At 58.0% G+C, this 23,520-nt stretch overlaps 1 protein-coding gene across 1 annotated transcript in view; it reads left to right on the forward strand.

Annotated features, from left to right (window-relative positions):
• Positions 1–10,607: 10,607 nt before the first annotated feature.
• The window catches only part of GFRA2 (GDNF family receptor alpha 2), a 28,049-nt gene continuing 15,136 nt past the window's right edge, over positions 10,608–23,520 (forward strand). Inside the window, exons 1-3 of the mRNA XM_063175244.1 lie at positions 10,608–10,915; positions 16,055–16,138; positions 22,346–22,694. Of these exons, the coding sequence (XP_063031314.1) occupies positions 10,609–10,915; positions 16,055–16,138; positions 22,346–22,694 (740 nt within the window). The 5' untranslated portion in view covers position 10,608. The remainder of the gene's footprint in view (positions 10,916–16,054; positions 16,139–22,345; positions 22,695–23,520) is intronic.

Genomic DNA, 23,520 nt, shown 5'->3' on the forward strand with positions numbered 1-23,520 from the left:
AGGTCATCCCTCACCCAGGGACCCTTCCCCACCCCATAGTTTCCCCCCTTCCCCATTCCCACGGCTGTCACCCACCCACGGATGTGGCACCTTGTCCCTGCCACCCCCGTGGCTGTCACCCATCCATCCCAAGGATGTGGCACCTTGTCCCAGTGTCCCTCTCCCGTTCCCACAGCTGTCATCCATCCAGCGATGTGGCACCTTGTCCCTGCAGCCCTCTGGTGTCCCTCTCCCATTCCCACCGTTGTCACCCACCCAGGGATGTGGCACCTTGTCCCAGTGTCCCTCTGCCACCCTCACGGCTGTCACCCACCCCAGAATGTGGCAATTTGTTGTCCCTGCAGCCCCCTGGTGTCCCTCTGTCACCCACCCAGGGATGTGGCACCTTGTCCCAGTGTCCCTCTGCCACCCTCACGGCTGTCACCCACCCCAGAATGTGGCAATTTGTTGTCCCTGCAGCCCCCTGGTGTCCCTCTGTCACCTATCCAGGGATGTGCCACCTTGTCCCTGCCGCCCCCCGCGTGTCCCCTCCTCTCCCCCCCCCTCGGCCGCAGCAGCTCGGGGGTCCCGGGGCTGGAATTTGGGGAGGGCTGGGGGGGTCTCGCCTTGGGCTCTGCGGCATCGCGGGAGCCGCGGGGGTCCCCGGAGGGGCCGGGCAGGTGCATCCCGGGATGGATGGATGGATGGATGGATGGATGGATGGATGGATGGATGGATGGATGGATGGATGGATGGATGGATGGATGGAGGGAGGGATGGAGGGATGGGGACCCGGGGACGGAGGATAGCGAGCACAGCCCCGCACCGAGCCCCCCCCGACCCCCGCCCCGGGCGGAAGGGCGGCCCCGGCGGAGGGGCGGGGAGGGGACGGCGGCCCCGCCGGCTCTGCCCCTTCGCCGGGGCTCGGCGGAGCGCAGCCGCCCCTCGCCGCGCCCCCTCCCCGGCAGCCGGAGCTCGGCAGAAGCCGGCGGGAGCCCGGCGGAGCCCGGAGCGCGCAGCGGAGCCCGCCGGGGATGCGGGAGGCGGCGAGCGGCTGAGGACCCGGCTCCGGCCGGGCGGAGCATCCCCCCTTCCTTCCCTCCGCTTCGGATTTGGGATCTACCTGACCGCCTTGGGAATTATTCACATATTTTTTTTAACCCCCCCCTCCCCCCTCTTTTTTTATATTTTTTTTTCTTTTTTTTTGCCTGATTTTTTTTTTTTTAACCATAATTTTTTCGCACACGTGGAGGAGCGCGTGGATTTCCTACCATGATCTTGGCAAACGCCTTCTGCATCGTCCTCCTCGTAGGTGAGTGAGCGGCCCCGGCGGGGGTGCCGGGGGCGGGGTGGTGGTGGCGGCTGTCGCCTGGCAGAGGTGGCGCGTCCCCAAGCCATGGGCGAGGGGCTGGGGCGGGGGGCGAGCCCCTCGGAGATGGCACCGGCGCTGCGGCACCGCAGAGAGGGGCTCAACTTCATCCCCTGCTCCCCGGCAACTTGGAGCGGGGAGGGGGATGCAGGGGGCACTCGGGGGGCTCAGGGGACGAGGGGGACGCGGGGGACACCAGCCCAGCCGCCCCCTCGGAGCCAGGGCGGGCGGGATCACCCCGCAGCCCAGCCCTGCCCGTCTCCCATGCCCGCTCCCCTTGGAGAACCAGGATTTGCGTTCCGGGAGAAATCTCCGCTTCTCCCCCATCTCGCTGCCCTCCATCCTCCCCACGATCATTCCAGAGCTTGGGAACGCCGTGTGGGCACTCAGCGGGCAAAGTTGGGCTCGCGGCTCCGCTTCCTGCGTGCGGGAATCGCCGTCCCCGCGTTCGGATCGCGCCGGAGCCGCGGGCTGGGCTCGGCTCGGAGCTTTGTGCCCGGAGATCGCTCCCGATCCCCGGCAGCCGCCGCTGGGAAGGGGAGAACCCTCAGACCGCGCTGGGTTTGGGGTGAAAATGAAAGGAAACGGGCGATGTTGGGGGTTCGGGCGTGCCGCGCCCCCCGGAGCCGTCCCCGGTTCCCGCAGCCCCGCGGCTGCCGGGGATGCGATCCCGGCTCGCTGCAGCGCCCGCAGAACTTCGCGGAGCCAGCCTGGGCTCGGGGACAGGCACAGGGGACAAGGGACAGGGACAGGAGGCCGCTGGGGGACACCTGAAGGTTGGCACAGCCTCGTTCCGTGGGGCTCGGGGTCCCGGTGGAACGGGGGGCACGGGCTGTGCCCGGCTCCCAGCGCCACCCCAGCCATGGAGGGGTGCCCCCCAAAGCCTTTGGGGAGGGGGAGCCTCTGTGCCCCCCGCCCGGAGTGGTGCCGGGCTCGGGTGGAGCCCTCAGACACAGAGAAAGGGACACGAGTGGGGACACCCCTGTGCAGAGGGGGGGAAAGAGTGCTCCAGCCTGGCTGGGGGCACAGCTGGACATGTGTCTGAGCACATCTGGGCGTGTCTGGGCACATCTGGATGGCTCAGGGGGAAATTTGGGGCGCAGGTACCTCCAGAGGGAGAGGGGTGCCCCACCTCAGGCATCCAGCGCAGGGCCCACCCGCCCTCACGGTAGGGTTGGCACTGAAGCAAGACCTTGCCCCCCATTTCTGGGTGTCCCTCTCCCATCCCTGGGTGTCCCCAAGGCTCTGGGGGCCCCGAGCAAGGAGCCTGCACCCCCAGATCCGTGAGCACGGTGTGGCTCCATGCTGAGGATCCTGGAGCAGGGAACATCCAGCTCTTCCCAGCCAGGACCATTCTGCGGGGTTGGCATCGAAGCAGGACCCTGCTCCCCATTTCTGGTGTCCCCTCCATGTCTCTGGGTGTCCCCAAGGTTCTGGGGACCCCGAGCAGGGACGAGATTTAGGGATGGGGTGACCACAGACGTGGCCTCGCTCTGAGAACCCTGGAGCAGGGAACATCCAGCTCTTCCCTGCCAGGACCATTCTGCGGGGTTGGCATCGAAGCAGGACCCTGCTCCCCGTTTCTGGGTGTCCTCCCCACACATTCCTGAGTGTCCCCAAGGTTTTGGGGATCCTGAGCACCCCCAGATCCGGGGGTGGGGTGACCACGGTGATCCTGAGGGTCCTGGAGCAGGGAACATCCAGCTCTTCCCAGCCGGGATCATTCTGTGGGGCTGGCATCAAAGCAGGACCCTGCTCCCCATTTCTGGGTGTCCCCAAGGTTCTGGGGACCCCCAAGCAGGGTCCCTGCACCCCCAGATCCAGCGATGGGGTGGCTTCGCTCTGGAGATCCAGCTCTTCCCAGCCGGGATCATTCCCGGGAAGCCACAAAATCCCTGCCCGGTCCTGGCCGGGAATCTGCGCGTTCCGGGGCGATCGTGGCCAGGAGAAACATTTCCCTCTAAAGCTGCCGAGTGTCCGGAGCTCTCCGGCAGCAGCAGAGCAGGAGAACATGGATTGGAGCTCGGGAAGAGGCGGCTGGAGCCGGGAGGAGCGGCAGGAAAAGAGGCCAGAGCCTTGTGCAAAGCCTCGCTGTGCTCCCGAGCCTGCCGAGGATCAGCCGGGAATTCTCTGCGGATGTTTCAGCGCCGGCAGTTCGGCTCTGCCGGGAGGGGTTTGGTTTTTGGGGGATAGAAAATCATCATCCCCCTCCTCAGTTTCCCCCTCCACCCAAACTCCTCGGTGGGAATGAGGAGCAGGGGGGGCTCCAGGGAAAGCGGCCAGGCTGGGAAAAGCCCCAGTCCTGCGGGATTTGGGGGCAGCACGAAGGGCTGTGCCCACCCTTCCCACTCCCGGCTCCACCGGTGCCACCCAGGGGCTGGCAGGAACCCGATCCCTGCAAAAATTTGGGAAAACGGTAAAAACCAGGAGGATTGGGGCCAGCCAGCCCACAGCCCTCATCCCTGCTGCTCCTGTGGGGTTCCCAACACGGCCCAGCTGGCACCGGGAGGGCACCCGAGGGTGTTCCAGGTGGTGCCAGGGTGAGGATGTGGCCCTGCCCTGCCCGCGGGGACAGGAATGCGGCCGGAGGAGGGGATTTGTGGGGAGAGGCTCCTGGAGAAGTGTGAGCTGGAGCTGGAGATGAGCTGGGAGAGGTTGGAACGTGGTGGAGCTCTGGAAGGGTTCTCCACACCCACCGGAGCTCTGGAATGGTTTTCTGCATCCCCTGGAGCTCTGGAACGGTTCTCCAAGCCCAACAGAGCCCTGGAGGGGTTCTCCATGTCCAGTGGAGCTCTGGAAGGGTTCTCCACACCCCCTCGGGCTTTGGAATGGTTCTCCACATCCACTGGAGCTCTGGAATGGTTCTCCAAGCCCAACACAGCTCTGAAACAGTTCTCCATGTCTGGTGGAGCTCTGGAACGGTTCTCCACACCCACCGGAGCTCTAGAATGGCTTTTCACACCCACCGGAGCTCTGGAATGGCTTTTCACACCCATTGGAGCTCTGGAATGGTTCTCCAAGCCCAACAGATCTCTGGAACGGTTCTCCACACCCACCGGAGCTCTGGAACGGTTCTCCACACCCACCGGAGCTCTGGAACGGTTCTCCACACCCACTGGAGCTCTGGAATGGTTCTCCACACCCAGTGGAGCTCTGGAATGGTTCTCCACGTCCAGTGGAGCTCTGGAACGGTTCTCCACACACCCTGGAGCTCTGGAATGATTGTCTACACCCACTGGAATTCTGGAATGGCTTTTCGCACCCACTGGAGCTCTGGAATGGTTCTCCAAGCCCAGCAGAGCTCAGGAATGGCTCTTCACACCCAGTGGATCTGTGGAATGGCTCTCCATGCCTGGTGGAGCTCTGGGATGGTTCTCCATGGCCACGGAATTCTGGAATGGCTCCACACACCCGGTGGAGCTGAGGGATGAATCTCCAGGCCTGGTGGAGCCGTGGGATGGCTTTCCACATCCCATGGAGCTCTGGAATGGCTCTCCATGGAATTCTGGAATAGTCTCCGTGCCTGATGGAGCTCTGGAACATCTCTCCACACCCTGTGCATCTCTGGAATGGCTCTCCATGGAGTTCTGGGACAGCTCTCCGTGCCTGGTGGATCTCTGGAACGTCTCCAAAGCCCTGGAGCTGTTTCCCTGTGGCCATGGCTGCAGCAGGATCAATTTTTTCCCAGTTTCCCATTTTTTGGATGCCTCAGGATGGGATTTCCTGGTGTGGGAAGGTGCAGAGTCCCAGGCCGTCACCCCAAGGCCCCATCCATGGTGTGTGGGGAGGCTCTGACGTTCCCAGCTCCGGGATCAGCGTTGGGGGTCCCGTTTCTCCTGTAGCCCCTCCATGGATCCCGTGTGGAATACAATCCTGCCAGGCCTGGCCTGGCCTTGCCTTCCCGAGGGGAATCTGCTGCTCCAGCCTGGATCTAAGGTGGCTCTGGCGGCTCCAGACCTGTCAGAACCCAGCAGGGGACATCGACCGGACCTGTGGGACCTGTGGGATCTGTTCCTTGGAGTGACCGCAGCCAGCGGAGCTGTCCCCACCTGGGCACTGCCCACCCTGCTCCTGCCCCTCCTCAGAGGCCCCCGAGGTGGGCAGGGCTGCCCAGGGACCCACTCTGGTGCACGGGATCCACTCGGGTGCCCAGGGACCTGCTCCAGTTTTGGGGACCCGCTCTGATGCCTGCTCCGGTGCCCAGGGGACCCTCTCCAGTTTTGGGGACCCGCTCCAGTGTGGGATCTGTGCGATCTGTTCCTGGGAGTGACGGCAGCCAGGGGAGCTGTCCCCACCTGGGCACTGCCCACCCTGCTCCTGCCCCTCCTCAGAGGCCCCCGAGGTGGGCAGGGCTGCCCAGGGACCCGCTCTGGTGCACGGGATCCACTCGGGTGCCCAGGGACCTGCTCCAGTTTTGGGGACCCGCTGTGATGCCTGCTCCGGTGCCCAGGGGACCCTCTCCAGTTTTGGGGACCCGCTCCAGTGTGGGATCTGTGCGATCTGTTCTGGGAGTGACGGCAGCCAGGGGAGCTGTCCCCACCTGGGCACTGCCCACCCTGCTCCTGCCCCTCCTCAGAGGCCCCCGAGGTGGGCAGGGCTGCCCAGGGACCTGCGCCAGTGCCAGGGAGCCGCTCCAATGCCCGCTCCGGTTTTGGGCACCTGCTCAGGTGCCAGAAACCCGCTCCAGTGCTGGGCACCCACTGCAGTGCCCACTTCAGTGCCAAGGGACCCACTCCCGAGGGAAGGGACCCGCTCTGGTTTTGGGGACCCGCTCTGGTTTTGGGGACCCGCTGTGGTACCAAAGACCCGCTCCGGTGCCCAGGGACCCGCCCCGGTGCCCGCCACTCCCAAAGGACACAGAGGGAAGGGCCCGTGCCCAGCCCCGGGGGTGGCAGGGGACCCACCCCGCCCGCCGGGGGGGACACGCGGGTGGCCCCTGTCGCGTTCCTGTAGGTGTCACTGTCCCCCTGCCAGACCCGCGCTGGGAAGGGGCTGCCAGCGGTGCCAGGCGGGAGGGGACAGGGACGGGGGGTCACCCATGCCCGCCACCCTCGGGGGGCACCATGGCGGCCGCAGAGAGGGGTGCCCTCCTCCAGAGTCCCCTCCAGGTCCTGCCATTCCCATTTTTCCCTGCTCCAGGGCTTTCCCTGGGAGCTGGAGGGTGGAGGAAGGGCGGGTAATGACAGCGGATCCTGTCCCCATCACCCTGGGCACGGGGGGGACCAGCGCTGCCTGTCCCCAACTCACCCGAGAGCGGCCAAGCCAGGCTGAGCCTGGGCCGGATTTAGCAGCGATATCTCCAAAAAGCAGATGTGGAAACGCTGGGGGTGGCTGCGGGAATGCGGGGGCAGGGTCCGAGCGGGGACGGGGACAGCGACAGCGACAGGAGCCGGCCGGGCTGGCCCGGTGCCACCCCGGGAGGGGGGAAGCGCCTGTTGGGAGCCGCAGCTGCCCCGCGGCCCTGCCAAGGCTCCGAAACCCATGAGTCAGATGCCCTAAAAATCCCGTGACGGGGTTGGGAACGATGAGCAGCCAAAGGCAGGCTCGAGAGTCGGGATGCAGCCGCTGCTCCACCGGGAAGGCGATCCAGGAACGGATCGGGGTCATCCATCCCTTAAGGATGGAACAAGGGACATCAGATCCCCCAGCCGAGGTGTGGGGTTAACCCTGCACCTTCCCATCCCCACCGGGCAATCTCGGCTGCGGGGGGAGCAGGAGATTCCTCTTCCACTTCCCTGGAAGTGCTGCAGGACAGGCTGGAGGGGCCCTGTGGACCTGCCAAGGCTCCGAAACCCATGAGTCAGACGCCCTAAAAATCCCGTGACGGGGATGGGAACGATGAGCAGCCAAAGGCGGGCTCGGGAGGGGAGTCGGGATGGAGCCGCTGCTCCCCTGGCTCCGGAGAGCTCCGGGAACGCGATCCAGGAACGGATCGGGGTCATGGATCCCTTCGGATCGAGCAAGGGACATCAGATCCCCCAGCCGAGGTGTGGGGTTAACCCTGCACCTTCCCATCCCCACCGGGCAATCTCGGCTGCGGGGGGAGCAGGAGATTCCACTCCCACTTCCCTGGAAGTGCTGCAGGACAGGCTGGAGGGGCCCCGCGGCCCTGCCAAGGCTCCGAAATCCATGAGTCAGATGCCCTAAAAATCCCGTGATGTGGCTGAGACCGATAAGCAGCCAAAGGCAGGGGCTGGGGATGGAGCCGCTGCTCCCTGGGCTCCAGTGAGCTCCGGGAATGCGATCCGGGAATGGATCGGGGTCATCGATCCCTTAGGATGGAACAGGGAACACCAGATCCCCCAGATGAGGTGTGGGGTTAACCCCGCGCCTTCCCACCGCCACCAGTTTTTCCCAGTTTCCCATTTTTTGGGAATCTCGGCTGGGGGGCAGCAGGGACGTCCCTGGAGGGGCTCGGAGCAGCTTGAGGTAGGGAAGCTCTCCCTGCCCGTGCTGGTTTTAAGGTCTCTGCCCACCCAAATCCTTCCAGGATTGTGAGATCCCATTCCAGCCCCTGCCATGGGCAAGGACACCTCCCACAATGTCAAGGTGGCCTCGGGCACTTCCAGGGATGAGGCGGCCACAGCTCCTCTGGGAATTCCATCCCAGACCCTCCCAGGGAGCAATCCCTTTCCTTTCCCCCCTTTCCTTTCCCCCCTTTCCTTTCCCCCCTTTCCTTTCCTTTCCTTTCCTTTCCTTTCCTTTCCTTTCCTTTCCTTTCCTTTCCTTTCCTTTCCTTTCCTTTCCTTTCCTTTCCTTTCCTTTCCTTTCCTTTCCTTTCCTTTCCTTTCCTTTCCTTTCCTTTCCTTTCCTTTCCTTTCCTTTCCTTTCCTTTCCTTTCCTTTCCTTTCCTTTCCTTTCGCTTTAACCCAAATTTCCTGGGGGTTTTAAACTGAAATCCCCAGGGGGTTTTAACCTGAATTTCCTGGGATTTTCATTTGGGGTTTTAATCTGAATTTCCTGGGGGTTTTTGTCTGAATTCCCTGGGCTTTTAATCTGAATTTCCTGGGTTTTTAATCTGAATTCCCTGCCCATTTTCCTTCTCGGGGGTCCCCATCTGCCCTATCTGGGGAACTCCTTTGGGACCTTCCTCCCTAACCATTCCCTCCTCTCTCTTCCTCACGGAGTTGGGCTGCCCACCTAGGGGTTTTAACCTGAATTTCCTGGGGGGTTTTAATGTGAATTCCCTGCGCTTTCAGTCTGAATTTCCTGCCCATTTTCCCTGCCAGGATCCCCATCTGCCATGACTGGGCTGCTCACCTGGGGGTTTTAACCTGAACTTCCTGGGGTTTAATGTAAATTCCCAGGGGGTTCTAATCTGAATTTCCCTGGGGGGTTTTAATCTGAAGTCCCTAAAGTGTTAATCTGAAATTCCTGGTGGTTTTAACCTGAACTTCCTGGAATTTTCATCTGGGGTTTTAATCTGAATTTTCTGCCCATTTTCCCTCCCGGGGTCCCCGTCTGCCCTATCTGGGGCGCTCACCTGAGGGTTTCAATTCTGAATTTCCTGGGATTTTCCCCATCCACCCTATCTGTGGGACTCCTTTAGTACCTTCCTCCCTAGCCATTCCCTCCTCTTCCTCCCTGTCCCAGATGAGATGCTGCGCTCGCTGGCCGGGCTGCTCCCCCATGCCCATGGACCGCGTGCGAGCCATGGAGCTGGGCTGCTCTCCTGGGGTTTAATGTGAATTCCCAGGGGGTTCTAATCTGAATTTCCCTGGCGGGTTTTAATCTGAAGTCCCTAAAGTGTTAATCTGAAATTTCTGGTGGTTTTAACCTGAACTTCCTGGGATTTTCATCTGGGGTTTTAATTTGAATTTCCCGCCCATTTTCCCTTCCGGCTTCCCCATCTGCCCTATCTGGGGTGCTCACCTGGGAGTTCCATATGAACTTCCTGGGGGTTTTAACCTGAACTTCCTGGAATTTTCATCTGGGGTTTTAATCTGAATTTCCTGCCCATTTTCCCTCCCGGGTTCCCCATCTGCCCTACCTGGGGTGCTCCATATGAACTTCCTGGGGGTTTTAACCTGAACTTCCTGGGAATTTTCATCTGGGGTTTTAACCTGAATTTCCTGGGATTTTTAATCTTAATTTCCTGGAATTTTCACCTGAATTTCCTGGGGTTTAAATCTGAATTCCCTGGGCTTTCAATCTGAATTTCTCACCCATTTTCCCTCCTGGTGTCCCCATTTAGCCTATCTGGGGCTCTCCTTCATTTCAATGATCGCCTTCCTCCCTGACCTTTCCCTCCTCTCCCTCCCTGTCCCAGATGAGATGCTGCGCTCGTCCCCCGTGCCCCCTGTGCCCCCCGTGCCCGCCGTGCCCATAGACTGCTCACCTGGGGGCTTTAACCTGAACTTCCCGGGGATTTCAATTCGAATTTCCTGTGGGTTTCAATCTGAATTTCCTGGGATTTTTAATCTGAATTTCCTGGGATTTTAATCTGAATTTCCTGGGATTTTAATCTGACTTTCCTGGGATTTTAATCTGAATTTCCTGGGATTTTAACCTGACTTTCCTGCCCATTTTCCCTCCCAGCACCCCCATCCGCCCTATCTGTGGTGCTCCTTGGGGTCGGTGCTTGTTGCTCACCTTCCTCCCTGACCTTTCCCTCCTCTCCCTCCCTGTCCCAGATGAGATGCTGCGCTCGCTGGCCGGGCCGCCCCCCGTGCCCCCCGTGCCCGCCGTGCCCGCCGTGCCCATGGACTGCGTTCGAGCCACGGAGCTGGGCTGCTCACCTGGGGGCTTTAACCTGAACTTCCCGGGGATTTCAATTCGAATTTCCCGTGGGTTTAAATCTGACTTTCCTGGGGTTTTAATCTGAATTTCCTGGGATTTTAATCTGACTTTCCTGGGATTTTAATCTGAATTTTCTGGGATTTTAATCTGACTTTCCTGGGATTTTAATCTGAATTTTCTGGGGATTTTAATCTGAATTTCCTGGGGATTTTAATCTGATTTTCCTGGGATTTTAATCTGAATTTTCTGGGGATTTTAATCTGACTTTCCTGGCATTTTAATCTGAATTTCCTGGCATTTTAATCTGACTTTCCTGGGATTTTAATCTGACTTTCCTGGGATTTTAATCTGACTTTCCCGGGATTTTAATCTGACTTTCCCGGGATTTTAACCTGACTTTCCTGCCCATTTTCCCTCCCAGCACCCCCATCCGCCCTATCTGTGGTGCTCCTTGGGGTCGGTGCTTGTTGCTCACCTTCCTCCCTGACCTTTCCCTCCTCTCCCTCCCTGTCCCAGATGAGATGCTGCGCTCGCTGGCCGGGCCGCCCCCCGTGCCCCCCGTGCCCGCCGTGCCCGCCGTGCCCATGGACTGCGTTCGAGCCACGGAGCTGTGCGCGGCCGACCCGGGCTGCAGCTCTCGGTACCGGACCCTGCGGCAGTGCCTGGCCGGGCGCGACCGGAACACGCTGCTGGCCAACCGCGAGTGCCAGCTGGCCCTGGGCGTGCTGCAGGAGAGCCCCCTGGAGCGCTGCCGCTGCAAGAGGGGCATGAAGAAGGAGCTGCAGTGCCTGCAGATCTACTGGAGCATCCACCTGGGGCTGGCCGAAGGTACGGAGGGGGTAAAGGAGGGGTTTGAAATGGGGGAGAGCCCAATGGGTCAGCGTGGGGTGATGGCGAGATCCCAAAGGAGAGTTTTGGGGTGGGGAGGCCTCAAGGGAAGGCCCCGGGGTGGTGCGGATGGGGAGATCCCGCAGGGGTGCCCTGGGGGTGATGGGGATGGGGAGAGCCCAAAGGAGCATCTTGGGGTGATGGGGATGGGGAGACTCCAATGGAGCATCTTGGGGTGATGAGGATGGGGAGACTCCAATGGAGCATCTTGGGGTGATGGGGAGACCCTAAAGGAGAGTTCTGGGGTGATGGGGTGGGGGAGATGCCAATGGATGAGCGTGGGGTGATGGGGATGGGGAGACCCTAAAGGAGAGTTCCGGAGAGTAAAGGAGACCCTGGGGGTGATGGGGAGACCGTAAAGGAGAGTTTTGGGGTGCGGGAGACCCTAAAGGAGAGTTTTGGGGTGGGGAAGATCCCAAAGGAGCGTTTTGGGGTGGGGGGCACCCCAATGGATGACCCTGGGGTGATGGGGTTGGGGACGGGCATGAGGACACCCTAAAGGATCACCTGGGGTGATGGGAATGGGGAGACTCCAATGGATCAGCGTGGGGTGATGGGGAGACCCTAAAGGAGAGTTTTGGGGTGCGGGAAATCCTAAAGGAGAGTTTTGGGGTGATGGAGATGGGGACACCCTAAAGGAGCACCCTGGGGGTGATGGATGGGGAGACCCTAAAGCAGTGCCCTGGGGGTGGTGGGGGTGGGGAGACCCCAAAGGAGCATTTTGGAGTGATGGGAATGGGGGAACTCCAATGGATCAGGATGGGATGATGGGGAGACCCTAAAGGAGAGTTCTGGAGAGTAAAGGAGACCCTGGGGTGATGGGGAGACCCTAAAGGAGAGTTTTGGGGTGCAGGAGATCCCAAAGGAGAGTTTTGGGGTGATGGGGTGGGGGAGATGCCAATGGATCAGCGTGGGGTGATGGGGATGGGGAGACCCCAAAGGAGCATTTTGGGATGATGGGAATGGGGAAACTCCAATGGATCAGTGTGGGATGATGGGGAGACCCTAAAGGAGAGTTCTGGAGAGTAAAGGAGACCCCGGGGTGATGGGGAGACCCTAAAGGAGAGTTTTGGGGTGGGGGAGATCCCAAAGGAGTGTTTTGGGGTGGGGGGCACCCCAATGGATGACCCTGGGGTGATGGGGTTGGGGACGGGCATGAGGACACCCTAAAGGATCACCTGGGGTGATGGGAATGGGGAGACTCCAATGGATCAGCGTGGGGTGATGGGGAGACCCTAAAGAAGAGTTCTGGGGTGGGGGAGATCCTAAAGGAGAGTTTTGGGGTGATGGGGATGGGGACACCCTAAAGGAGCACCCTGGGGGTGATGGATGGGGAGACCCTAAAGCAGTGCCCTGGGGGTGGTGGGGATGGGGAGACCCCAAAGGAGCATTTTGGGATGATGGGAATGGGAAAACTCCAATGGATCAGCGTGGGGTGATGGGGAGACCCTAAAGGAGAGTTCTGGAGAGTAAAGGAGACCCTGGAGTGATGAGGAGACCCCAAAGGAGAGTTTTGGGGTGGAGGAGAACCCAAAGGAGCGGTTTGGGGTGGGGACATCCCAAAGAAGTGTTTTGGGGTGAGGGAGACCTCAATGGATCAGCGTGGGGTGATGGGGATGGGGAGACCCCAAAGGAGCACCCTGGGGTGGATGGGGAGACCCCAAAGGAGCACCCTGGGGTGATGGGGAGATCCCAAAGGAGCACCCTGGGGTGATGGGGAGACCCCAAAGGAGTGTTTTGGGTTGGAGGAGACCCCAATGGAATGCCCTGGAGTGATGGGGATGGGGAGGGGGTTGCTATCTCTGGATAGAACAGATGTGGATCGCAGGGAGGAAAAATGGGCACCCCAGGAAATTCAGGTGAAAATCCCAAGAAATTAAAATTAAAACCCCAGGGGAGCAGCTCAGGTAGGGCAGATGAACGGCCCAGAAAAGAGGGATGGGCAGCCCAGGAAATTCAGGTGAAAATCTTGGGAAATTCCGATTAAAACCCCAGGGAATCCAGATGGGCGCCTCAGCCTCAGCCCCCAAACCCACCTGCATTTGTGCCAAAACCCCCCGGGCTGGTGGCAGAGCTCCCTGCCTGTTGGGCAGCGGGGTTGGGATGAGATTTTTAAGGCCTTTTCCAGCCCAGATCAGGCCGGGAATTCTGGAATTCTGTGGGTGTAGGTGTAGGAAAGCCGGAGCTGAGGATGGAGGAGTTGTACCCGAGGATGTGGGAAAACTGGGGAAAACTCTTCCAGATGATGGGAAAACTCTTCCAAAGGGTGGAAAACCTCTTCCAGAGGGTGAGAAAACTGGAAAAACTCTTCCAGAGGATGGGAAAACCAGAAAAATTCTTCCAGAGGGTGGAAAATCTCTTCCAGAGGATGGGAAAACTCTTCCAGAGGATGTGGGGGAGCCGTACCCAAGCCCAGGGCCCCCTTGGGTGAAATTCCCTTCAAATCTGGGTCAGCGCAGAAATCAGAGCCCCAAACCCGGCCCAGAGCAAGAATTACGCCTTAATTGTTTTCTCCCTCTCATTAGCTGCCCTCATTGAGCAGCTTCCCAGGGTTTTTTTTTTTTTTTTTGGAATGAATGAGGGAATTGGGACGGGAATTGCACCTGGAGGAGGAGGAGGAGGAGGAGGAGGAGGGAAGAGCAGCGATTAAACCGAGGTTTTAAGAGGCAGAAGCTTTGTGGCGATCCTTTACGGCGCTCAAAGGCAAATTTGTGGTTTTTAGCGGAGATTTTGGGGTTCCCCTCCCTCCCCTCCGAGCTCTCCCTGCTATTAGGGAGGCTCCAGCCTCCTTCCCGGGGGTTAATTGCGGCTCCAGGCAGGTCCGGGGCCCCGGTAATGCTCGGTAATTTCCCCGGCGAGCAGCAGGAGTCAAGCGGGTGTTTAATTATTTATGGCAGCGCTGGAGTTCGCCGGGGCCGCCGGAACGCGCAGGATTTGAGCGGGAGAGGCGGGGAGGGAATGGCCGGGAGAGGGTTTGGATCCTGATCCCGTTCCTGGGGAGGATCAGGGGGAGCCCCTGGGGGTGTTGTCCCCAAATTCCATCACCCTGAGAGCAGTGGTGGGAACCCACAGGGAGCAGTGACATCCCAGCAGGGTCCTTCCCCTCCCAAATTTCCTGGGAATGTCACTGAGGAGCAGGATTTGGATCCTGTTCCCATTCCCAGTGAGGATCAGGAGCTGCCCTTGGGGTGTTGTCTCCAAATTCCATCACCCTGAGAGCAGTGGTGACATCGCTGGGAAGCTGCAGGGAGCAGGGACATCCCAGTTCCCTCCCAGATTTCCCTCTCAGGTTTCCCAGGAATGGCCTGGAGTGGGGTTTGGATCCCGTTCCTATTCCTGGGGAGGATCAGGAGCTGCCCTCGGGACATTGTCCTCAAATTCCATCACCCGAGGGAGCCCATGGGGAACAAGGACATCTCAGTTCCCTCCCAAATTTCCTGGGAATGTGGATGAGGAGCAGGATTTGGATCCTGTTCCCAATCCTGATGAGGATCAGGAGGAGCCCTCAAGGCGTTGTCCCCAAATCCCATCACCCTGAGAGCAGTGGTGGGAGCCCACAGAGAGCAGGGACATCCAGGCAGGGTCTTTCCCCTCCCAGATTTCCTGGGAATGTCGCTGAGGAGCAGGATTTGGATCCTGTTCCCATTCCGGGTGATGCTCAGGAGTGGCCCTTGGGGTGTTGTCCCCAAATTCCATCGTCCTGATAGCAGCAGTGGGAGCCTGCAGGCAACAGGGCCATTCTGGTTCCCTCCCAGATTTTCCTCCTAGATTTCCCAAGAATGGTCTGGAGAGGGTTTGGATCCTGTTCCCATTCCTGGTGAGGATCAGGAGGAGCCAGAGCCACCCTCAGACCTTGTCCCCAAATCCCATCACCCTGAGAGCAGTGGTGAAATCGCTGGGAACCCATAGGGAGCAGTGACATCCCAGCAGGGTCCTTCCCCTCCCAAATTTCCTGGGAATGTCACTGAGGAGCAGGATTTGGATCCTGTTCCCATTCCCAGTGAGGATCAGGAGCTGCCCTTGGGGTGTTGTCCCCAAATTCCATCACCATGAGACCAGTGGTGGGAACCCACAGGGAGCAGGGACATCCCAGTTCCTCCCAAATTCTCCCATTTCCCTCCCAAATTTCCTGGGAATGGCCTGGAGCAGGATTTGGATCCTGTTCCCATTCCTGGGGAGGATCAGGAACTGTCCTCAGGGTGTTGTCCCCAAATTCCGTCACCCTGAGAGCAGTGCTGGGAACCCGTGGGGAACGAGGACATCCCAGTTCCCTCCCAGATTCTCCCATTTCCCTCCCAGATTTCCCTCCCAGATTTCCAGGAATGGCCTGGAGCGGGGTTGGGATCCTGTTCCCATTCCTGGGGAGGATCAGGAGAAGCCAGAGCCGTCCTTCGGGCGTTGTCCCCAAATCCCATCACACTTGGCACGGGGACAGCCCAGCCCAGCATCCCAGTGGGGTCTTTCCCTCCCAAATTTTGGGATTTCCCTCCCAGATTTTGCAATTTCCCTCGCAAATTTCCTGGGAATGTCGCCAGGCTCAGAGCAAACCCTCCTGCGTTGCTCCCCACTTGGATTTCCACACAGGGGATTTCTGAATTCTGTTTTTAGGGGATTTTGTCACAATAAAAGAACGCAGAGTTGAGAACAGGCTTTTAAGGGTTTTTTAGGTTTTTAAGGGAATTTGTCGCAATAAAAGAACGCAGAGTTGAGAATAGGCTTTTAGGGTTTTTTAAAGGTTTTTAGGGTGTTGTAGGTGTTTTTAGGGGATTCTGTCACAATAAAAGAACCCAGAGTTGAGTGGGACCCCAAAACTTCCAGCCTTGAACTCAGTACCCACCCCCTGGAATATCCCAATCCCAACTCTCTCCACTCCTGGAATCCTTTGGAATTGGCCACCAACACAACCAAAATTCCAAGAACCTCTCCCAAATCCCTTTTCCCTTTAATCCCAGTGCCTGGAACCCTTTTTGCTTTTCCCTCCCTGACCCAGGGTGGTTCCTGTGCCTGGAACTGCCTGAGATTATTCACCACAAGCTTTAATTTGCTTTTTTTTCTCCCTTTTTTTTTTCCCTGCCAAAGGAGAGGAGTTTTATGAAGCCTCCCCGTATGAGCCGGTCACCTCTCGTCTCTCTGATATATTCAGACTCGCTTCAATTTTCTCAGGTAATAAAAGCTCCGTGTTTTATCTCCCGCCTCGAGCGCAGAGCTGCTCCCAGCCAGGGGAATCCTCCATCCCTCCCCTCCCTCCACCCTCCTTTGCTCCTCCAGCCTCTCCTCCCCTCCTCTTCCCCACAAATTTGGGCTCCTGAGCATCATTTTTGGGGTGGTTCTTTCTGTTTCTGATCATCCCAGGCTGGGTTTTAGGGTTTTAGATCTTTGCCTCCAGTATTTATTTATTGTAGGGTCTCTCCAAACCAGATCCTGGTGTTTATTTATTGGAGGGTCATCCCAAACCAGATCCTGGTGTTTAATTATTGGAGGGTCATCCCAAACCAGATCCTGGTGTTTATTTATTGGAGGGTCATCCCAAACCAGATCCTGGTGTTTAATTATTGGAGGGTCGTCCCCAAGAGTTCATTCCAGTTTGGGTTTCTATAAAATGGCTGGAAAATGTGGAATTCCCGGGATTCCCTGAGTTTGTGTTGTCCCCAGCCTTTTCTCCTCCAGCCTCTCCTCCCTTTCTCTTCCCCACAAATTTGGGGTCCTGAGCATCATTTTTGGGGTGGTTCTTTCTGTTTCTGATCATCCCAGGCTGGGTTTTCGGGTTTTAGATCTTTGCCTCCAGTATTTATTTATTGCAGGGTCTCTCCAAACCAGATCCTGGTGTTGATTTATTTAGGGTCTTCCCAAAACAAATCCTGGTGTTTATTCATTCTAGGGTCTCTCCAAACCAGATCCTGGTGTTTAATTATTCGAGGGTCATCCCAAACCAGATCCTGGTGTTGATTTATTGGAGGATCATCCCCAAGAGTTCATTCCAGTTTGGGTTTCTATAAAATGGCTGGAAAATGTGGAATTCCCGGGATTCCCTGAATTTGTGTTGTCTCCAGCCTCTGCTCCCCTTCTCTTCCCACCAAATTTGGCCTCCTGAGCATCATTTTTGGGGTGGTTCTTTCTGTTTGTGATCGTCCCAGACTGGGGACTCCAAAGCTTCCAGCCTTGAACTCAGTACCCACCCCTGGAATATCCCAACTCAAATTCCCTCAGCTCCTGGAATCCTTTGGGATTGGCCACCGGGGTGGTGTGAGCACCGGGGTGGCCTCGCTGCTGCTGCCACCCCTTCCCTGTCCCCTCCCTGGGGACATCTCTGAGTGGGGCTGTGACACCAACGCTGTCACCGCTGTCCCCTGCATCCCTGGGGGAGTTTTCCAGCCTTTTCCAGGTGGATTCTCCCCTGGGGGAATTTTCCAGCCTTTTCCAGGTGGATTTTCCGTGGGTTTTTGGGGCGATGCTGCCACCCCCAGCCCGCCTTTTTTTGGGATTACATTGGTGTCAGAAAAACCCTCGGAGCTGCAAAATCCGGAACCTTTCCAGCTGGAAATCTGGGAAGCGGAGAGTCTGGAGCGGGGATTAGACACTGAATTATCTGGGAGGCGCAGGAAAAGCCACGAGGGAGATTTTGGGGATGGAGGAAGGGGTGGGGAACAGGCTGTGAACATCGAGGTGTCCTCGCTGCTGCTGCCACCCCTTCCTTGTCCCCTCATTGGGGACATCTCTGAGCAGGGCTGTGACACCGCTGTCCCCCACACCCCTGGGGGAATTTTCCAGCCTTTTCCAGGTGGATTCTCCCCTGGGGGATTTTTGGGGTGACGCTGCCACCCCCGGCCCGCCTTTTTTTGGGATTACATTGGCGTCAGAAAAACCCTCGGAGCTGCAAAATCCGGAACCTTTCCAGCTGGAAATCTGGGAAGCGGAGAGTCTGGAGCGGGGATTAGACACCGAATTATCCGGGAGGCGCAGGAAAAGCCGCGAGGGAGATTTTGGGGATGGGGGAAGGGGTGGGGAACGGGCTCTGAGCGCCGAGGTGTCCTCGCTGCTGCTGCTGCCACCCCTTCCCTGTCCCCTCATAGGAGACATCTCTGAGCAGGGCTGTGACACCGCTGTCCCCCACACCCCTAAGGGAATTTTCCAGCCTTTTCCAGGTGGATTCTCCCCGTATTTTTGGGATGACACTGTCACCCCCGGCCCGCCTTTTTTTGGGATTACATTGGCGTCAGAAAAACCCTCGGAGCTGCAAAATCCGGAACCTCTCCATCTGGAAATAGTCTGGAGCAGGGATTAGACACTGAATTATCCGGGAGGCGCAGGAAAAGCCGCGAGGGAGATTTTGGGGATGGGGTAAGGTGAGGAACGGGCTGTGAGCACAGGGATGGCCTCGCTGCTGCTGCCACCCCTTCCCTGTCCCCTCCCGGGGGCCATCAGCCCCGACCTGATGGCGAGCGCTGAAGCGAGCGCGTTCTTGGAGCTGTTCCTGGATCAGGAGCTGTTAATTGCCCGGAGGGGTAATTGGGAGCGGAGGAATGGCAAGGGCTGTGCAAGCCGCGCGTAACCTGCGCGTAACCCGCGCGTAAAGAGCGCGGAGCGCCCGCGGAGCCAGTGCTGCCCCCTCGCCACGGGATGCTCATCCCTGCTGGATCCCGAGGGAAATCACAGCCCGTGGAAGAAGGAGAGGCTCCAGCTGGGAATTCTCCACACCCAAATCCCCCAAATTCCATCCTCCTCCTCCTCCCCTGTCCCCAGTGGGGACACGCAGAGGGGACAGCTGGTGGCCCCAGCCCCCGTGCCCAGCTCCTCGGCGCCCGTTTCCGTCTCTGCTCATGCAATTTTCATGCTCGTGCTTTATTAATGAGCTCCCCACAGGAGCGCGGCGCTTCCAAAGCCGCGGCTCCATTAAGATGCAGCCGGGGCCCCGCAGGTCTCGGGCAGGGCAGCGGCGAAGCTCCCGAGCAGGAGACAATCGGCTGCCGCTTCCCTCGGATCCCCAAATCCCGGCTTGGCGCCGGGAATCTGCTGCTCAGCCCTCCCGGGGCTCGGGGTGATCTGGGGTGCAGGCAGGGCTCGATGCATCCCCAAAACCAGGGGAGTGAAGAGACCCTGGTGTTCCCCATCTCTTCGGTCCTCCTTTCCCCTTCTCTTCAATCCCCTTTTTCTCACCTCTTGAATTCCCTTTTTCCCATCTAAATCCACCTTTTTCCTGCCTCTCCAATCCCCCTTTTCCCACCTAAATCCTCTTTTCCCCACCTTTTCAATCCCTCTTTCCCCACCTAAATCCCCTTTTTCCCACCTCTCCAATTGCATTTTTCCCACCTAAATCCTCCTTTTCCCACATAAATCCTCCTTTTTCCCGCCCAAATCCTTATTTTTCCCACCTCTTCAGTCCTCCTTTTCCCCACCTCTCCAATCCCCCTTTTCCCACCTAAATCCTCCTTTTCCCACATAAATCCTCCTTTTTCCCACCCAAATCCTTATTTTTCCTACCTCTTCAGTCCTCCTTTTCCCCACCTCTCCAATCCCCTTTTTCCCACCTGAATTCCCCTTTTCCCACCTTAATTCTCTTTCTCCCACCTCTTCAATCACCTTTTCCCCACCTAAATCCTTATTTTCCCCACCCCCCCAGTCCACTTTTTCCCACCTAAATTCCCCTTTTCCCCACCTTTTCAACCCTCCTTTTCCCCACCTTAATCCTCCTTTTCCCCACCTCTCCAATCCCATTTTCCCCCTTGATGTGTCCATCCCCTGTCCTGTTAATTAGCAGCACCCTCCAATTAGGCCAATTAGGAGCCTTCCTTGGTGCCAGCAGAAGGAGGTGGTGGAGGAGAATCCATGGATTTGGCTGGGATGTGGAGGGAATGAGGGATGGAGGAGAATTCAGAAGCAGCACCTGGGCGGCTGCAGAGGATGATCCATCATTCCCAGCAAAAAAAAAAAAAAAAAAGGAAAACTCAGCGTTTGTTCCCAGGCTGGGGTTTGGCCTTGTCTGTCCTCTCCTGAGGGATTGGATTCCTGGGATGGGACTCCCAGGATGGAATTCCTGGGCTGGATATGGGATGGGATTCCCAGAATGGGATTCCTGGGATGGATGTGGGATGACATTCCCAGGATGGGCCTCTCAGGATGGAATTCCTAGGATGGGATTCCCAGGATGGATTCTGGATGGGATTCCTGAGATGGAACTCCCAGGATGGATGTGGGATGGGACTCCCAGGATGGATTCAGGGTGACATTCCCAGGATGAGATCTCTGGGATGGGATTCCCAGGATGGAATTCCTGGGCTGGATATGGGATGGGATTCCCAGAATGGGATTCCTGGGATGGATGTGGGATGACATTCCCAGGATGGGCCTCTCAGGATGGATTTGGGATGGAATTCCTAGGATGGGATTCCCAGGATGGATTCTGGATGGGATTCCCATGATGGGATACCCAGGATGGCTTCGGGATGGGATTCCTGAGATGGAGCTCCCAGGTTGGATGCAGGATGGGATTCCTGGGATAGGATTCCCAGGATGGATTCAGGGTGACATTCCCAGGATGAGATCCCTGGGATGGGATTCCAAGGATGGATTCTGGATGGAATTCCTGGGATGGGATTCCCAGGATAGATTCTGGATGGGATTCCCATGATGGGATTCCCAGGATGGATTCTGGATGGGATTCCCATGATGGGTTTCCCAGGATGGCTTCGGGATGGGATTCCTGAGATGGAACTGCCAGGATGGATGTGGGATGGGATTCCCAGGATGGATTCAGGGTGACATTCCCAGGATGAGATCCGTGGGATGGGATTCCCAGGATGGATTCAGGGTGACATTCCCAGGATGAGATCCCTGGGATGGGATTCCCAGGATGGATTCAGGGTGACATTCCCAGGATGAGATCCCTGGGATGGGATTCCCAGGATGGATTCAGGGTGACATTCCCAGGATGAGATCCCTGGGATGGGATTCCTAGGATGGATTCTGGATGGGATTCCCATGATGGGATTCCCAGGATGGATTCTGGATGGGATTCCGAGGATGAGTTTCCCAGATGGATCTGGGATTGATCCTCTCTTGTCCCTCTCATCCCTGTCTGGAGCTGTCCCACTTTTGGGGAGCCCCAGGAGGGGCTGTGGGGGTCCACCGTGGAGTTGAGCTGATTATTCCACTTTTGGAGTTGAAGAATTATTAATTAATTAATAATTAATAACCATTCTTTGAAGAATTGACAAAAGGAAAGGAATGTTGCAAATTACAAAATTCACAGCCTGGATTCTGCCCAGCGGGTCCCAGTTGGGGATTGTTGATCCTACAGATTGTGCCTGGAATGGGATGGGGTCAGCCCAGGGATGGGCTGGGCTGGAGATGCTGGGAGGTGACACCGATGTCACGGGGATGACACAATGCCGGTCGCATCTTCCCCAGGTCCAGGGCACTTCCCCATCCTGGGTTTGAGGGCATCTCTCTGGGTTTTGAGGGCATCTCCCCGGGTTTTGAAGCCATCTCACCAGGTTTGAGGGCATCTCCAGGGGTTTAAGGCCATCTCCCCGGTTTTGAGAGCTCTGCCTGGGTTTGAGGGCTTTTCCCAGCCCCAGCTTTGAGGACATCTCTCCAGCTTTGAAGGTTCCTCCCCATCCCAGGTCAACAGCATTTCTTCATCCCAGATTCGAGGACATCTCCTCAGTTTTGAGAAATTCTCCTCATCCCAGGGTCAAGGATATTTCACATCCCAGGTTTGAGGGCTTATTCACAGGTTTCAGGGCCTCTTCCCATCCCAGGTTTGAGGGCATCTCCCAATCCCAATTTAAGGATGATTTTGAAGGCATCTCCCAAGCTTTGAGAGCATCTCCCTATCCCAGTTTAAGGATGTTTTTGAGGGCTTCTCCCAGTCCCAGCTTCAGGCTGTTTTTGAGGGCATCTCCCCAGCCTTGAGGGCATCTTCCAGTCCCAGATTAAGGGTGTTTTTGGAGGCATCTCCCCAGCTTTGAGAGCATCTCCCAGTCCCAGCTTCAGGCTGTTTTTGAGGGCATCTCCACAGCCTTGAGGGCATCTCCCAGTCCCAGTTTAAGGCTGTTTTTGAGGGCACTTCCCAATCCCAGTTTAATGGTGGTTTTGAGGGCATCTTCCCAGCTTTGAGGGCATCTCCCAATCCCAATTTAAGGATGCTTTTGAAGGCATCTCCCCAGCTTTGAGCGCATCTCCCAATCCCAGCTTCAGGCTGTTTTTGAGAGCATCTCCACAGCCTCGAGGGCATCTCCAGGAGTCAAGGCCAACTCCCCCACCTCAATCCCATCTTCCCACACTCCACCTCCCCAGCTTTACCACATCCATCCACCCACCCATCCATCCCTCCCCACCTTCCTGACCCCAAATATCCTCTTCCCTGCGTAGGAATGGACCCGGCCACCACCTCCAAGAGCAACCACTGCCTGGACGCGGCCAAGGCCTGCAACCTCAACGACAACTGCAAGCGCCTGCGCTCGGGCTACATCTCCACCTGCAACCGGGAGCTGTCGGCCACCGAGCCCTGCAGCCGCCGCAAGTGCCACAAGGCCCTGCGCCAGTTCTTCGACCGCGTGCCCGGCGAGTTCACCTTCCGCCTGCTCTTCTGCTCGTGCAGGGACCCGGCGTGCGCCGAGCGCCGCCGCCAGACCATCGTCCCCTCCTGCTCCTACGAGGACAAGGAGAAGCCCAACTGCCTGGACCTGCGCGGCGCCTGCCGGGCGGATCACCTGTGCAGGTAAAAGGGGGTGCCACGGGGGGTTTTGGGGTGTGGGGCAGGTGTTGTGTCACCTCCCTGGGGTTGGTGTCACCACCCAGTCAGCAGCGTCGCCTCCCTGGCACTGGTGTCAGCACCCAGCTATCAGTGTCACCTTCCTGGCATTAGTGTCACCCTCCTGGTCATCAGTGTCGCCTTCCTGGCATCGGTATCACCTCTTGGCATCAGTGTCACCTCCCTAGCACTGGTGGCACCTTCCCAGTCATTAGTGTCAGTCCCCAGCCATCAGTGTCACCCTCCTGGCATTGGTGTCACCCCCTGGCCATCAGTGTCACCTCCCTAGCACTGGTGTCACCTTCCTGGTCATTAGTGTCAGCCCCCAGCCATCAGTGTCACCCTCCAGGCATTGGTGTCATTGCCCTGGCCATCAGTGTCACCTTCCTGGCATCGGTGTCATCCCTTGGCATCAGTGTCACCTCCCTAGCACTGGTGGCACCTTCCCAATCACCAGTGTTGGCCCCTGGCCATCAGTGTCACCTTCTTGGCATTGGTGTCATTGCCCTGGTCATCAGTGTCACCTTCCTGGCATTGGTGTCACAGTCCTGGCATTGGTGTCATTGCCCTGGTCATCAGTGCCACCTTCCTGGCATCGGTGTCACCACCTGGTCATCAGTGTCACCCTCAGTATCAGTGTCACCCTCTCAGCATCAATGTCACCTTCTTGGCATTGGTGCCACTCCCCACTATCAGCGTCATTGCCCTGGCACTGGTGTCACCCTCTCAGCATCAGTGTCACCCCCAGTATCAGTGCCAACCCCCAGGCTCTGTTTTCGCCTATGTTTGGCTC

Source organism: Melospiza melodia, chromosome 23 (genome assembly GCF_035770615.1).
Source record: "Melospiza melodia melodia isolate bMelMel2 chromosome 23, bMelMel2.pri, whole genome shotgun sequence".
Classification (NCBI taxonomy): Eukaryota; Metazoa; Chordata; class Aves; order Passeriformes; family Passerellidae; genus Melospiza; species Melospiza melodia.